The sequence below is a fragment of the Perognathus longimembris genome, chromosome 24, assembly GCF_023159225.1.
Source record: "Perognathus longimembris pacificus isolate PPM17 chromosome 24, ASM2315922v1, whole genome shotgun sequence".
In the NCBI taxonomy this organism is placed as follows: domain Eukaryota; kingdom Metazoa; phylum Chordata; class Mammalia; order Rodentia; family Heteromyidae; genus Perognathus; species Perognathus longimembris.
The window spans coordinates 15709731-15722358 of record NC_063184.1 but is presented as its reverse complement, the minus strand read 5'-3'; the positions used below and the strand labels follow the sequence as shown (position 1 = coordinate 15722358).

Genomic DNA, 12628 nt, shown 5'->3' with positions numbered 1-12628 from the left:
TAATTAACCACCTGAAAACCAGAAGTGGTTCTGTGGCTCAAGTGGTAGAGCACTATCCTTGGCCTGAAGAACTCAGAGCCAGTGCCCAGGCCCAGAGTTCAAGCCCCACAGCTGACAAAAGAAAACAAACAAAAAAACAATTAGACATTTTTAGCATAAATCAAACCATCTTATTTTGTATCTTAGAGACAAATATGGCTTTAAAAGTATTTATTAAATGGCTGGGTACCAGTGGCTCATGCCTATAATCCTAGCTTCTTAAGAGGATGAGATTTGAGGAGCATGATTTAAAGCCAGCCCAGGCAGGAAAGTCCATGAGATTCTTATTTCTAATTGATCATAGGAAAAGCCAGAAGTGGCATTGTGGCTCAAGTGGTAGAATGCTAGCCTTGAGAAAAAGGAGTCCAGTCACAGTGTCCGGGCCCAGAGTTCAAGCCACAGGACTGGCAAAAAAAGTGTTTATTAAATGTATTTATTAAAATGTATTTATTAAAAAGTATTTATTAAAGTTATTAAATTAAATCTGGGAGGGCTTGTTTGAAAAGGCTAGCAATTATATTAATTGTCATTCAATTTGCCTAGCTATATAGGTGTCTTTATATTGAGTAGCTATTTATCATTAATCTTTTTAGATAATTATGCAAATATCATTTTGCCTACACTTCTTGAGTTAGGAAAATGGTGTTTTGTCTCTTATTTCTTCATTTGTAAGTCATACTCTAACTAGAGGTAAGCTAGATTCAAAATGGACAGTACAACGGTGAATTTGGATTGGTCCCTTTACAACAGAAGAGAATCTATTTTCCTCCTTAGAGTCTCTCTCTTCCTTAACAAGGGTTTAAAAAAACACTGCACATTCCCAGAGCTGCTGAAAATTTCTCTCTGGAGAATCCCAGTGAAGACAAGGAAAAACAAGTTCAAAAAAACCTAAGGAAACACCCACTATTTGCCTTTCCCCCTTCAGTCCTTTCACCCCCAACTCCTCACTTGCCTTCTGTGTGCATCCTCCATTTCAACCACTTTTCCTCCCCTTTCCCAAAGTGAGTCCCCCTCTTTTTTGAAAGGCACAGGGGAAATATCTCAGAGAAGTCAGACACTGACTCAGCCTCTGAGTTCTTTTCCTGAGGCCCTAGAAACATCTAGACATGGAAGCTCACGGTTGGAACCACGAAAGGAGTGATTTCAACAAGGGCATGTGTGGATTAAAATATTGAAAAGATTTTAAAACTCTTTGGGCATTACCCTGTGCTTTTTGCACCTGTTCCCAGATCACTCTTAAATATCAGTATTTATTTTCTCAGGAATGCTAACCAGGGTGTGGCCCATATATTAATTCTAGTAAATAAACCAAATGCTCAGGGTTGAAAGGCCAAAGCATTACATGGACTGCTCACAGTAGAAACTTTTGAATAAGTCTAAACTCATTATTGTGGTGCTAACACAAATTCTCATAATCCCACGCTGACTCCATGGGTCACAGGTGAATGACCAGCCAGAAGCCACACACATGCACCTTTTCTGCCTCCAGGCAACAAACCACAACAGAGTGTCCCCAGAGAGCGCACCTGTACACACCCTTAGGCACGCATTCAACCTATGAGCTGCAGGTTAGACTATGTGTCCTTCTTCCTCGTTGCTCACCGCCCCCCCCCCCCCCCCGCCCCAGCCCCACACAATGAGACTCTTGTTTGCTTCAGTAGCATGTGACACCACGCTCCCTGCTTTGCCTAACTCCGGCTGCAAGTCTCTCAGGTAACAGGTGGCAGCTTCCCCTGTTGGATTCTAGGTAGAAAAAAATCATGACCTCATAGGGGTGGAGCTCTGAGACACCACAGAGGTGGCAGTGGCAGCCAGGTGAGCCTGCAGTAAAGCTGTTTAGTTAGAAGGGGGGCACTTCAAGTCCTCACTCCAGTGGCTTTAACTCTCACCTGGAGGCACCTTAGCCATCAGCATTGCCAGCACACCTCTGAGGCTTGCCATTGCCTCCAATGGAGTCCAAAGAAGCCACTGGGAAAGACTATGTGGGCATTAAGAAGAAGAACCTGACCTTCTTGAGATCCAGACTGTATATGCTGGAGAGAAGGAAGACTGACACTGTGGTGGAGAGCAGTGTCTCTGGGGACCACGCTGGTACTTTGAGGAGAAGCCAGTCTGACAGGACCGAATACAACCAGAAATTACAAGGTAATCAAAGAGAAATCAATTGGACCCAGTGGCTGCACTCCCAGCTTCAATTTTAGTCTGCCCTAAATGCAAAAAAAAAAAACCACTTAAGGCAGAGGAGAAAAATTAAATATGACTGCCCCTTCCCACAGAATAAGAAAACAAAGTTAAATATGACTCATAAGGAACAAGGAAAAATGTACTATGTGAATCAATACTTAGAGGCAATTCTGAAGTATTCTTTGTAATGTTAGCTTTTCTCTACTGAGGCAAATATCTTTTTTCTTCAACCTCTTTCCTCTCCTTTCCTCACTAAACTTAAAACGTGGGAAGCACTAGATAGCAAATGATTTAGAAATTGACATATATAGTTTATCTCCATAGGCAGATGCAAGGTGTCATACCATGAGATCTGTCTAGGTAATTGTACTGAGTTGTGATTGTGGTTATCGTAAATGGGGATGCAAAACTATATTCATGTCTGTGACAAGTAAATAATGGCATCGTGAGTAAGATGGTATAAGAGAATTTGCTGGAAACCACATAGGTGATTAGATTCTTAGAGTGAATTGAATAAACACCCAAATATGGGAAGAGTTGTTTAGCATGTAAAGGATTTTGAGGAGATAACTTCAACTTATTTAGTGATGGCTGTAAGATAATTCAGCACAGCTACTAAAACATGTCCTCTGTCTCAGACTCTGGATTTCTCTTTTTCCACTGACCCTTTCTCCTAAAGGTCATTTGCTCTAGTAAAACTCATATGGATTCAGCCTCTCCTGTCTTAAACACAGTGGGTGTTGAACTCCCCTCTTTGTGCGATGAGCTTTCTTCCTGTATTTAAAAACTAATGGCATTAGAAAAACCAGTGTGGGACATGCTGGTACTCAATAGATCACTTTACGTAAAAATAAGTTTCAACTTGGCTGTGCAAATTAATTGAGAGGTAAGTTAAACCTCTAAAATTATAAATAGTAGTAAAGACTTTAAAAAAGGTCTTCTGTTAATCAGCATTAAATTGCAGTCAATCTTACACTAAAATAATTTATTTTTAATGAGGGAGGGATGATGTTTGATTTCTGAATTTAATTTCTGTCAAGGAAATATTGGAAAGAGTGTGAAATTTTAAAGCACACACACACTGGCTTTGCAATTCTGGCTCTTTAGCCTATTACCAACTCAAGACCTTGAGCAAATTACTTAAACTTCTTGAGCTGCAGTAGCCCTATCTATGAATGTAAAACTGCTGATGCCATATAATGTTGCTGGAAGAATAAGAGTAGATAAATACCTGAAACATCTACTACATTGGCTGACACATGTTACACATTCAATAAATAGTAGCTATTTTCAGTGTTAGAAATAAGGCATACCATCATAAGAGAACAATGTGTTTCTTGGATAACTTATCTTAACATACTCATACATCTTTTTCAACATTTTTTGTTCTGTTTTGATAAACTACATACAGAAATTCAACAGAATGCCACTGCTTTATCCTAATAACATGTTTGTTTTGCTTATTCTATATCTTTTTTGTTCTGTTTCCATTATAAACCAAACATATGAAATAATTTTTACAACTCAGTAAGTTTTGTTTCACTTCCTACATTTACCTTAAAATTTTTTGGCTATGGCTACAATATAGAAGATATGTGTAGGTTACTTTGCAAAAGTATATATTTCCATTTGACTTATGGGTTTCCTATCTTCTGCTGGGTACTGCCATTGAGGGTAGAAGGAAACTCAGGAATTCACCCATTGTTCCTAGAAACATTAGTGCTAAGAAGAAATGGCCAGAGAGTGTAGAAGCTGTAAATTCAGCTGGTCTCCTAATAAGTAATGTGTTTATAGTTGTAACTCAGTGAAATCTACGTGTGAGATGTAATGCCTAATAGAGACTGACTCTACTACCGATGCTTTAGCAACCATAAAGGAACTTTCTGATGAAAGTTCAAAACAGTCAGTTCTCTGGGTTTGCTATCTGGCCTGCACAAGGACCACTATCATGTCAGGACCTATGTCATCTTAAAAACAAAGAAATGTAATCAAATGGCATGATAGAAGGAGAGACCGTATCAGCAGTTCTATAGGAGGGTTGGGTGGAGGAGGCAGTTATGTCTTTGTGTATAGGTAGAAGGTACAGATAGGCAGAGAAGGGTATGTTAACTTCTTCACTCTACTGCATCTCTCTTACTCTTTGTATACTTTGTGGAAGAGGTTCATCTTGATAACTTCTCCATTTGTGCATCTAGAGTGACGCCTAATGCTTAGTAAGTCTCAGTAACTTTGTGTGTGTGTGTGTGTGTGTGTGTGTGTGTGTGTGTGTATGTGCGCTCGCGCATGCGCACGCAGGTATTAGGGCATGAACTCAAGGCCTCATACTCTCACTTGGCTTGCTTGCTCATGTTTGTCACCCTTTGAACCATGCTTCTAGTCAGGCTTTTTGATGGTTAACTGGAGATGATGTCTCATAGAATTTTATACCCAGGCTGGCCTTGAACAATGATCCTCCACATCTCAGCTTCCTGAGTAGTTAGGATTACAGGCATGAGCCACTACTGGTCTCTGACTTGGTAACTGTGAAATAGAAGGAATGACTAGAATGAGGCTTTGGTGGGGCAATGGTTGAGGAAAAGCACCAAGACCTGAAATAAGATCTTTGTATATATATATGCATTTATATAAGAAGACACAGATCTCTACTAATCCACGCAATTCTTTACTAAAAGCTTAAACATAGCAGTGATGGAACTGTGCAGTGTTACCAATATAATAACTGAATTTGACAAGTCTCTTTCATCACAGATGGTATTCCAGAACACACGATGGCTGTTCCTCAATCCACCCCTTTTCTTCCATTCACTGCAAGGGCTAGATCATTCTAGCTTCCAAGCTAGCTCAGTGTTTCATGACATTTCTTTTTTGGCCAGTCCTGGGGCTTGTACTCAGGGCCTGAGCACTGTCCCTGGCTTCTTTTTGCTCAAGGCTAGCACTCTGCCACTTGAGCCACAGCACCCTTTCTGGCCATTTTTTGTATACATGGTGCTGGGGAATTGAATCCAGGGCCTCAAGTATACGAGGCAAGCACTCTTGCCACTAGGCCATATCCCCAGCCCGCATGACATTTCTATTGGGGCCAGAGATTAGCTAAGTAGGTAAATTGTAGAAACTGAGAAATGATTTTGTGTGTGATTAGGCTTATAAATTCAATTGAAATGGCACAGCTTGTATAAAAGTGTACACAGATGTAGACACCTGTCTATAGAATATAAATGTTTGGATGTGTTTATATGTATGCATATTTTCCATAATTATATTTTCATAAAAATTTAAACCATTCAGCAGTCTTTTCTAAAAACCATAGGTAGAAATTAATAATATGACAGGTTAGCTCTGCCTCTGAGCACTATAACCTGAATGTTTGTCTTTCCCAACAAAATTTTCAGGTTAAAACTTAATTTTCCATGTGATGATGTTCAGAAGTACAACCTTTGGGAAGTAATGAGGTCATGAGAGAAAAGCCCTCATGAATAGAATTGGTGCCTTTTAAAGAAATTACACAAAGGAGCTTATCTGCTATCAGTTCTATGCGTGTACATCTGCAAACCAGGAACTAAATCTGAAAAAAAAAACAAAAACCTTCATGCTGGTTTCCCAGGATTGTTTGTGGGTTAAGGCACAGAGACTATGATATATTTTTTATGGTAACATCCTTGGCAAAAGCAATAGGTCCATTATTTTCATCCTTTATGGGCATCCCATTTTCACTCATTTTAAAATATACATATATATGCTAATCAAGTATCAAGAGCAAAAACAAGAGTGAATGGGTAAAAGGTTAATAAAACAAGTTAAAAAATACCATCTAAAATCTAACTGCTGATGCTGTAATTCTAGCTACTCAGAAGGCTGAGATCTGAGGACTGTAGCTCAAAGACAGCCCCAGCAGGAACATAGATGAGACTCTTATCTCCAATTAATCACAGAAAAATTCAGAAGTGGCACTGTGGCTCAAGTGGTAGAGTGCTAGCCTTGAGCAAGAAAGGAGCTCAGGGACAGCCCAGACCCAGAGTTCAAACCCTAGGGCCAGCAAAAACAAAAACAAACAAACAACAAAACCCAAATAAAAGCAAACTGCAGGAATCTAGGTATAGCTCAAGTGGTAGACCAGCAACCAAGCCAAGCAAGTATGAGGCGCTGAGTTCATACTCTACTATGACAAAACAAAACACACAAAATAATGGTCTTCAAGCAATATCATCTATGTAGTGCCTATTATTTTCCTTTTACAAAGATCTTTGTTCCCTTTTTTGAGGAAGAATTGTTTGGTTATCTTGTGAAATCCTAAAGTTTTTTTTTTTACATTGTTGTGAAGAAATTCCCTGAAGGTATGAACTTTACACAGAATCATATATTGTGCAATATGAGGGCAAATCATTCCACTAACAAGTTAGATGAGAACCATAAGAGACCATGTCATTTATAATGTTTAAAAAATAAATAAAAGAATATGGGCAATCTAATGTGCATTAACAATACTGGAAGATTTGATGTGTTTTTTTCTTCTTAAACGCTAATGAAGGGCAGGATAAAACCAATTGTTCAGCTCCCTGTGCACTGACAAGCCCTTGTCATAGTTGCCTGTTATTTGAGTATTGAGTAGTCCTTTCTGTTTTCCTGCCTCCAAACACTATTTAGTAAATGTGAATTACCTGAAGCAGTAATGTGACACCAGTACAAATAGATGTGTGTCATGATTTGAAGGGCAAACCTTTATGAAAGTCAAAGCACTTTAAGTAGGTTCTGTCTCATTCATGCATAAAAACCAAAGAAAAGCATGATGTGCTAATTTCCTTCTTTTTAAGTAATAGAGGTATCTTGGGTCTTCAAGAGAATCATTTGTGTCAAAATGTGAGTCACAGAAATCAAGCTGTTTTTAGCTATTCTACTGTGACCACATTGTAATAGATAAAATTATGCCTCCTGTGTTGGATGTGAATTTCGATGTGACTTTCTTAAAAGTTAGCAGACTTGAATTCAAATTGTACTTTGCTTAAAAATCCACAAAAATCATAGGCCTATCACAACATAAAATGGGAATTCAAGATGGAGGTCAAGATGAAAGAAAAGGAGAGAAAGATAAGAAAAAGAGAGAGCAGGCATGTTTAGAAATATCTTTTAAAATAGTAATAATGTTGAGGAAAAGACAGGAAAGAGAAAAGTACTCAAGTGGCATTCTTCTTTGTTTCTGTTGATACAGGAAATAAACATACCTTCCGTTATGGACCTATTTTTCCTTGATTGTCATAACCATATTGGCTTTTGTACTTTTATGCATTTTGATTTTCTAGTGTGAGTGGAATTACCACACGAATCACTTAACTAGGTAATATCACATTGAGTGGCCTTAGGATTGCTTCTCTGGAGCCTTCTCCCAAGAAGTGAAGGAGTCCCTGGGATCAATGTTACTACCTGCTTGGGCCTCCTAGCCTTATTTCTAGATTATACCAGGTACCTGGAATTTTCTGTTCCACAGATCTCAAAACTGGCCCAAGGCCTGCTGGAACTGTTCCCAAACTGTTCCTACAGTAGCTACAGTTGTGTGTTCTTTTAGGCCTAAGGGGCAATTGGTTACAGAGTGTTCCTGAAGCTTGGTCATGCTAGGTGTTCACCATGCCTACAAAGCTCCCTCAAGACTGGACAGAGGCACCATGTGTACACCATGGCCCTCGCTGAGCTTTGTCATGAAATTTTCAGGGAGCTGAGACTTCTAAACTAGACTTTAGCTTCCAGATTGTTAAGAATGTAGATGAGTCAAAATGTAATGGTATATCACATTTTATTTAGCAGTTTAAACACGTAAGCACTTGTAGACTTGCTCAGGTCCTCTAAAAGGCAGCAATGTTTAGTTTGGGGTTGTTATTGATATTCAGCCCCTCCTACTAAATCCAGGAGAATAAAAGGGAAAAGTGGGGAAAAAATGACTCTTTTGGGGATTGCTGGCATGGCTCAGTTGGTAGAGTGCCAGTCATTGAGCAATAAAGTATCAGGTACAAAGTTCAAGTCCCAGTCTCAAACCTAAAAAAAAAAAGCCAAAAGAAAAGGGAAGGGAGAGAGAATTAATGTTGTCTGTCATTTCAGGGACTGAACTAGCCAGGAACTTTCGTGGCAGCTACTTAATTTCAACACCTTTTCAGTTTTGGTTTGATGGCTGGAAAACCAGGTGGTAGAGCTTGGATTTGGACTCAGATTTTAAACCTTTGTAAAACAGAATGCATCTGATTGTGTTTCAGAGGGTATTTTATAAGTATGGTTTGCTACGATCAGTTTGGTGATAGCTATGCATGTTTTGCTGTATGATGACACTCCACTATTGTGGAAGAGGTTTTCACTTTGAAATATGCAGTCTTTCAAATTATTATGACTGTGTTGTAGAACAATAAATCTTTTTTGGTTGTTTCTTAGGTTACAGAATTGCACAATTAATTTATTTGACTTATAGTAATAGCTTAGTGGTTTTTATTTCCATTTCACTGAGTAGCTTGATGCTCTTCTTTACTTTTATAACTGTGTCATCTATTTGTATCTCCATACAATTATTTATATATACATACAAATGTATATGTATATAAATTGAAAACCTATTCTTCTGCAAACATGAGAAGGCATACTACAGTTACCAATGGAAAGAATGGACTTATATACTGAAAACAAGAAGCTCTTTATGTGGGCAATATTTCAATAGAATTCTATGAAGTCTGCTGTAATTGTGAGTTGTAACTTAAATGTGTCAGGGAAATACAATGTTATGATTTAAAAAAAAACTTTGTTCAAAGGTATTCTGAGTAATTTCGTAAATCAGAGAAGAAATGGATACTCCAGGATGCTTACTTGCACTGAGGCATCTTGATAAAGAATGAAAAATTATCAAGCCCATATCCAGCTGTGACCTAAGGAAGAAAACAGATAGTCATGCCATTTAGCTACAGGTCCAAGTTTGAGCCACTGTAGCTCTTCACAGAAATTGTTTTTCCTGAATGCTTCGTGATGATAATTCTCCAATGTCACTATAAAAAGTAATCACAGATTTCTGATTCTGTGTTTGTTGAGAAATGGTTGATGAAGATATTGTGTATCTTTCTCTATGCCAGATAGATTTTATCCAAGGAAACTCTCTGATTCTCCTTAGGAATTAGAACATATTTCCTTCCTAGATAAAAATAAATAATTTACTATATTTAACAGTCAAGAGTTTAGAGTTAAATTTTTACCCATTTCTTGAACATTGTATTGGTTCTTTTCAATGCTTGAAAGGTTCTTCTAAATTGTGTGTGTGTGTGTGTGTGTGCGTGTGTGCAAATCCTGGGGCTTGAACTCAGGGCCTAGATGCTGCCTTGCCCTTCAGCTTTTTGCTGAGCTATGGCTCAAAGGAGCCACAGCTTCCAGTTTTTTGGGGTTTTTTTGGTAGCTAATTGAAGATAAGACTTTCAGAGAGTTTCCTGTCCAGGCTGGCTTCAATCTGCAATCCTCAGCTCTCAGCTTCCTGACCTAAGATTACAGGTGTTAGCTACTAATGCCTGGCTCCAATTTATCTTTGAATGAAAGAATCAGCTTTGACTGAGCTTCTGTTTTATCCCTACTTTGATTATGAGTTCATGCTTACTTCATTTCCAAATTTCTCTTAATTTGTCTATTGTCTTCATCCTGTTGGTAATTAGAATGAGTTTAATAGCCACCTTCTCTTTTCATGACTGAAAAAGTGAAAGAAGTTGACATTAGCCCCTATGATTATGCCCAGAACCAAGACTTCCTTCCCTGCTCAAAATCCACCTTCTTAGTGAGACCTCTAACCACTTCCTATTCGGTGAGTACCCTCCCCTGCTTCATTTATGTCACAATGCCTTAGCATTATTGATTGTGTCATTTTTTTCATTCATTATATTATTGAATCTCTTTTATCACTAAAAGACATTTCAGAAGGGTTGAAGTCCTTCTCTCTTTATTTCATTGTTCTATTGCTAACACCAGAACAGCATTTCTCAACATGAGCATGGCTTAGATTTGGGGCTAGATACTTCTCTGTCATCCTGTATCTTGTAGGCAACTAGCAGCATACCTGTCCTCTCTCTACCTACCAGTTGCTTGTTTGTTGTTGTTTTTTTTTTGGCCAGTCCTGGGGCTTGGACTCAGGGCCTGAGCACTGTCCCTGGCTTCTTCTTGCTCAAGGCTAGAACTCTGCCACTTGAGCCACAGCGCCACTTCTGGCCATTTTCTGTATATGTGGTGCTGGGGAATCGAACCCAGGGCCTCATGTATACAAGGCAAAGCACTCTTGCCACTAGGCCATATCCCCAGCCCTACCAGTTGCTTGTAATCCCTCCTCCCACCACCTAATGATAATAATCATCAAGAATGATTCTAAGCATGGTGCAAGCTCATGCCTGAAATCCTAGCTACTCATGAGGCTGAGATCTGAGGATCACAGTTCAAAGCCAGCTTGGGCAGGAAAATCTGTGAGACTCTTATCTCCAAATAACTACTAAAAAGCCAAAAGTGGAGCTGTGGTTAGCTTTGAGCAAAACACGCCCAGGAAGAACTCCCAGGATAGCACACACAAAGAAAAGAATGACTCTAAACATTTCCAAATATTGCCTGAAAAGAGAGGTAAAACTATGGGGAAAAGAGAGGTAAAACTATGGGGTTAAGCACAACTGGGCTGGGGAATATGGCCTAGTGGCAAGAGTGCTTGCCTCATATACATGAGGCCCTGGGTTCAATTCCCCAGCACCACATATACAGAAAATGGCCAGAAGTGGCGCTGTGGCTCAAGTGGCAGAGTGCTAGCCTTGAGCAAAAGGAAGCCAGGGAAGGTGCTCAGGCCCTGAGTCCAAGCCCCAGGACTGGCCAAAAAAAAAACAACAATAAAACAAAAAAAAACAACTGATTGCCACAATGAAGACCATTGTATAATGAGCAAAGGTGTATAATGAGTATGTCTCATCTAGCCAAAGTTTTGCATTCTCAGCAATGGGACAATTAACGACAAAAATAAAATCAAATACTGGGACGGTTTTCCATGTGAATGTCCCATTCTATTCAGGGCTTAGAATCTGTCCTTTTTTTCACTCATCTTCTCCAGCTAAGGACTGTGAATGAAGACATTTCCAGAAAATAGCCATTAAGTTAACACCTAATTGTTCTTCCTGTGCTCTGCTGATCACTGGTAGGAGCCTGTAAATTCAAACCAAATTCCACTTAAGTATTTTTCAAGCCAGGTAAGCTTTGTTGAATTCCTTTTTTGAAATCCACTTCTCTACTTTCGGCAGCAATTAACAGTCAGAGGAAATAAATCACATACCTTTCAAATGAGGATAAAACATTCCCTTTTCCCAATGTTAGAGCCTTTCAAATTCGGAGCGATGGCAAGTCTGCTCCTCCACTTAATACCTCACTGGCTTTTCTCCAAAACCTGCCTGACATGTAATTATTTTCAACCTATTTCACAGAAGGCCTGCTCCATTCATCTTTCTGTGGGTCACATTTCCATTGAAATTGATACAAAAGGAAAAAAAAAACCCAACGATTTTACTGTGTGAAACTTATGCCAGTAGGGTTCAATGCAATGCTAAGCCAAGGTTTTTTGGGGGGGATTTTGAGGAGGGGTAGATATGAAATATAGCATGAAATGAGAGAACATTTATAATATATAGGGGTTGTGGGTAACCGTCTGACTGGAATCAACCTCTAGATTGAATTGTGAGTGAGCGTTTGCCCTGCATGCATGGAAGTGGGGCTTGACTGAGGCAGGTAGGGTGAAAGGCAGATCTACACTCAATTTTGGGCTGCCACTTAAAGAGACTTAACTCTCTCTATTATTCTTTTTCTTTTATTCTATATAAAAGATAGCACTGGCTAAGTCTCATCACTTATCTCATCTACCCAGTCTTTCCCACTGGTATCCACTAGTTTGAATGACATCATGACCCAGCTAACCGACTCAGCAATCTGAGAATCACTTTGACTTCCCTTCTCATTTACTCTTCTGTGGATTATGCATTCATGCTCATTTTACTTCCAGAATGCCTCTTAATTTTGCCATGTTAGGAATCGCCTAAGCTTTCTTAGTCTATTAGCTTAGACAGCTCTTTCTCTCCCTAACAGCTGTCCAAGTAAATGGTTACTCCTGCCTGCATCTTTGCCCTTTGCATCCTGAATATGGTCCTACAGATACCAAAGTGATAAGAGAATCTGGTCATGTTGTTTATATATATATAAAGAAAATGTGTCATGTATTTATCAGCATTATGAGTTGAATATGGAATATTCTCCCCAAAGCTCTGGTGTTGAAGACTTCATCCCCTCCGGTAGATCCAATCATTAGCAGGTGATTGAATGATGAGGGCTCTGACTTCACCAATGGATTAATCCATTGATAATTTGATAATTTGATTTAATAATTTGA

General features: G+C 39.1%; 1 protein-coding gene across 1 annotated transcript in view; it reads left to right on the top strand.

The window, feature by feature from the left end:
* Positions 1–1900: 1900 nt before the first annotated feature.
* Positions 1901–12628, top strand: part of Arhgef38 (Rho guanine nucleotide exchange factor 38) — an 89749-nt gene continuing 79021 nt past the window's right edge. The window contains exon 1 of the mRNA XM_048333673.1: positions 1901–2184. Within this exon, the coding sequence (XP_048189630.1) occupies positions 1989–2184 (196 nt within the window). The 5' untranslated portion in view covers positions 1901–1988. The remainder of the gene's footprint in view (positions 2185–12628) is intronic.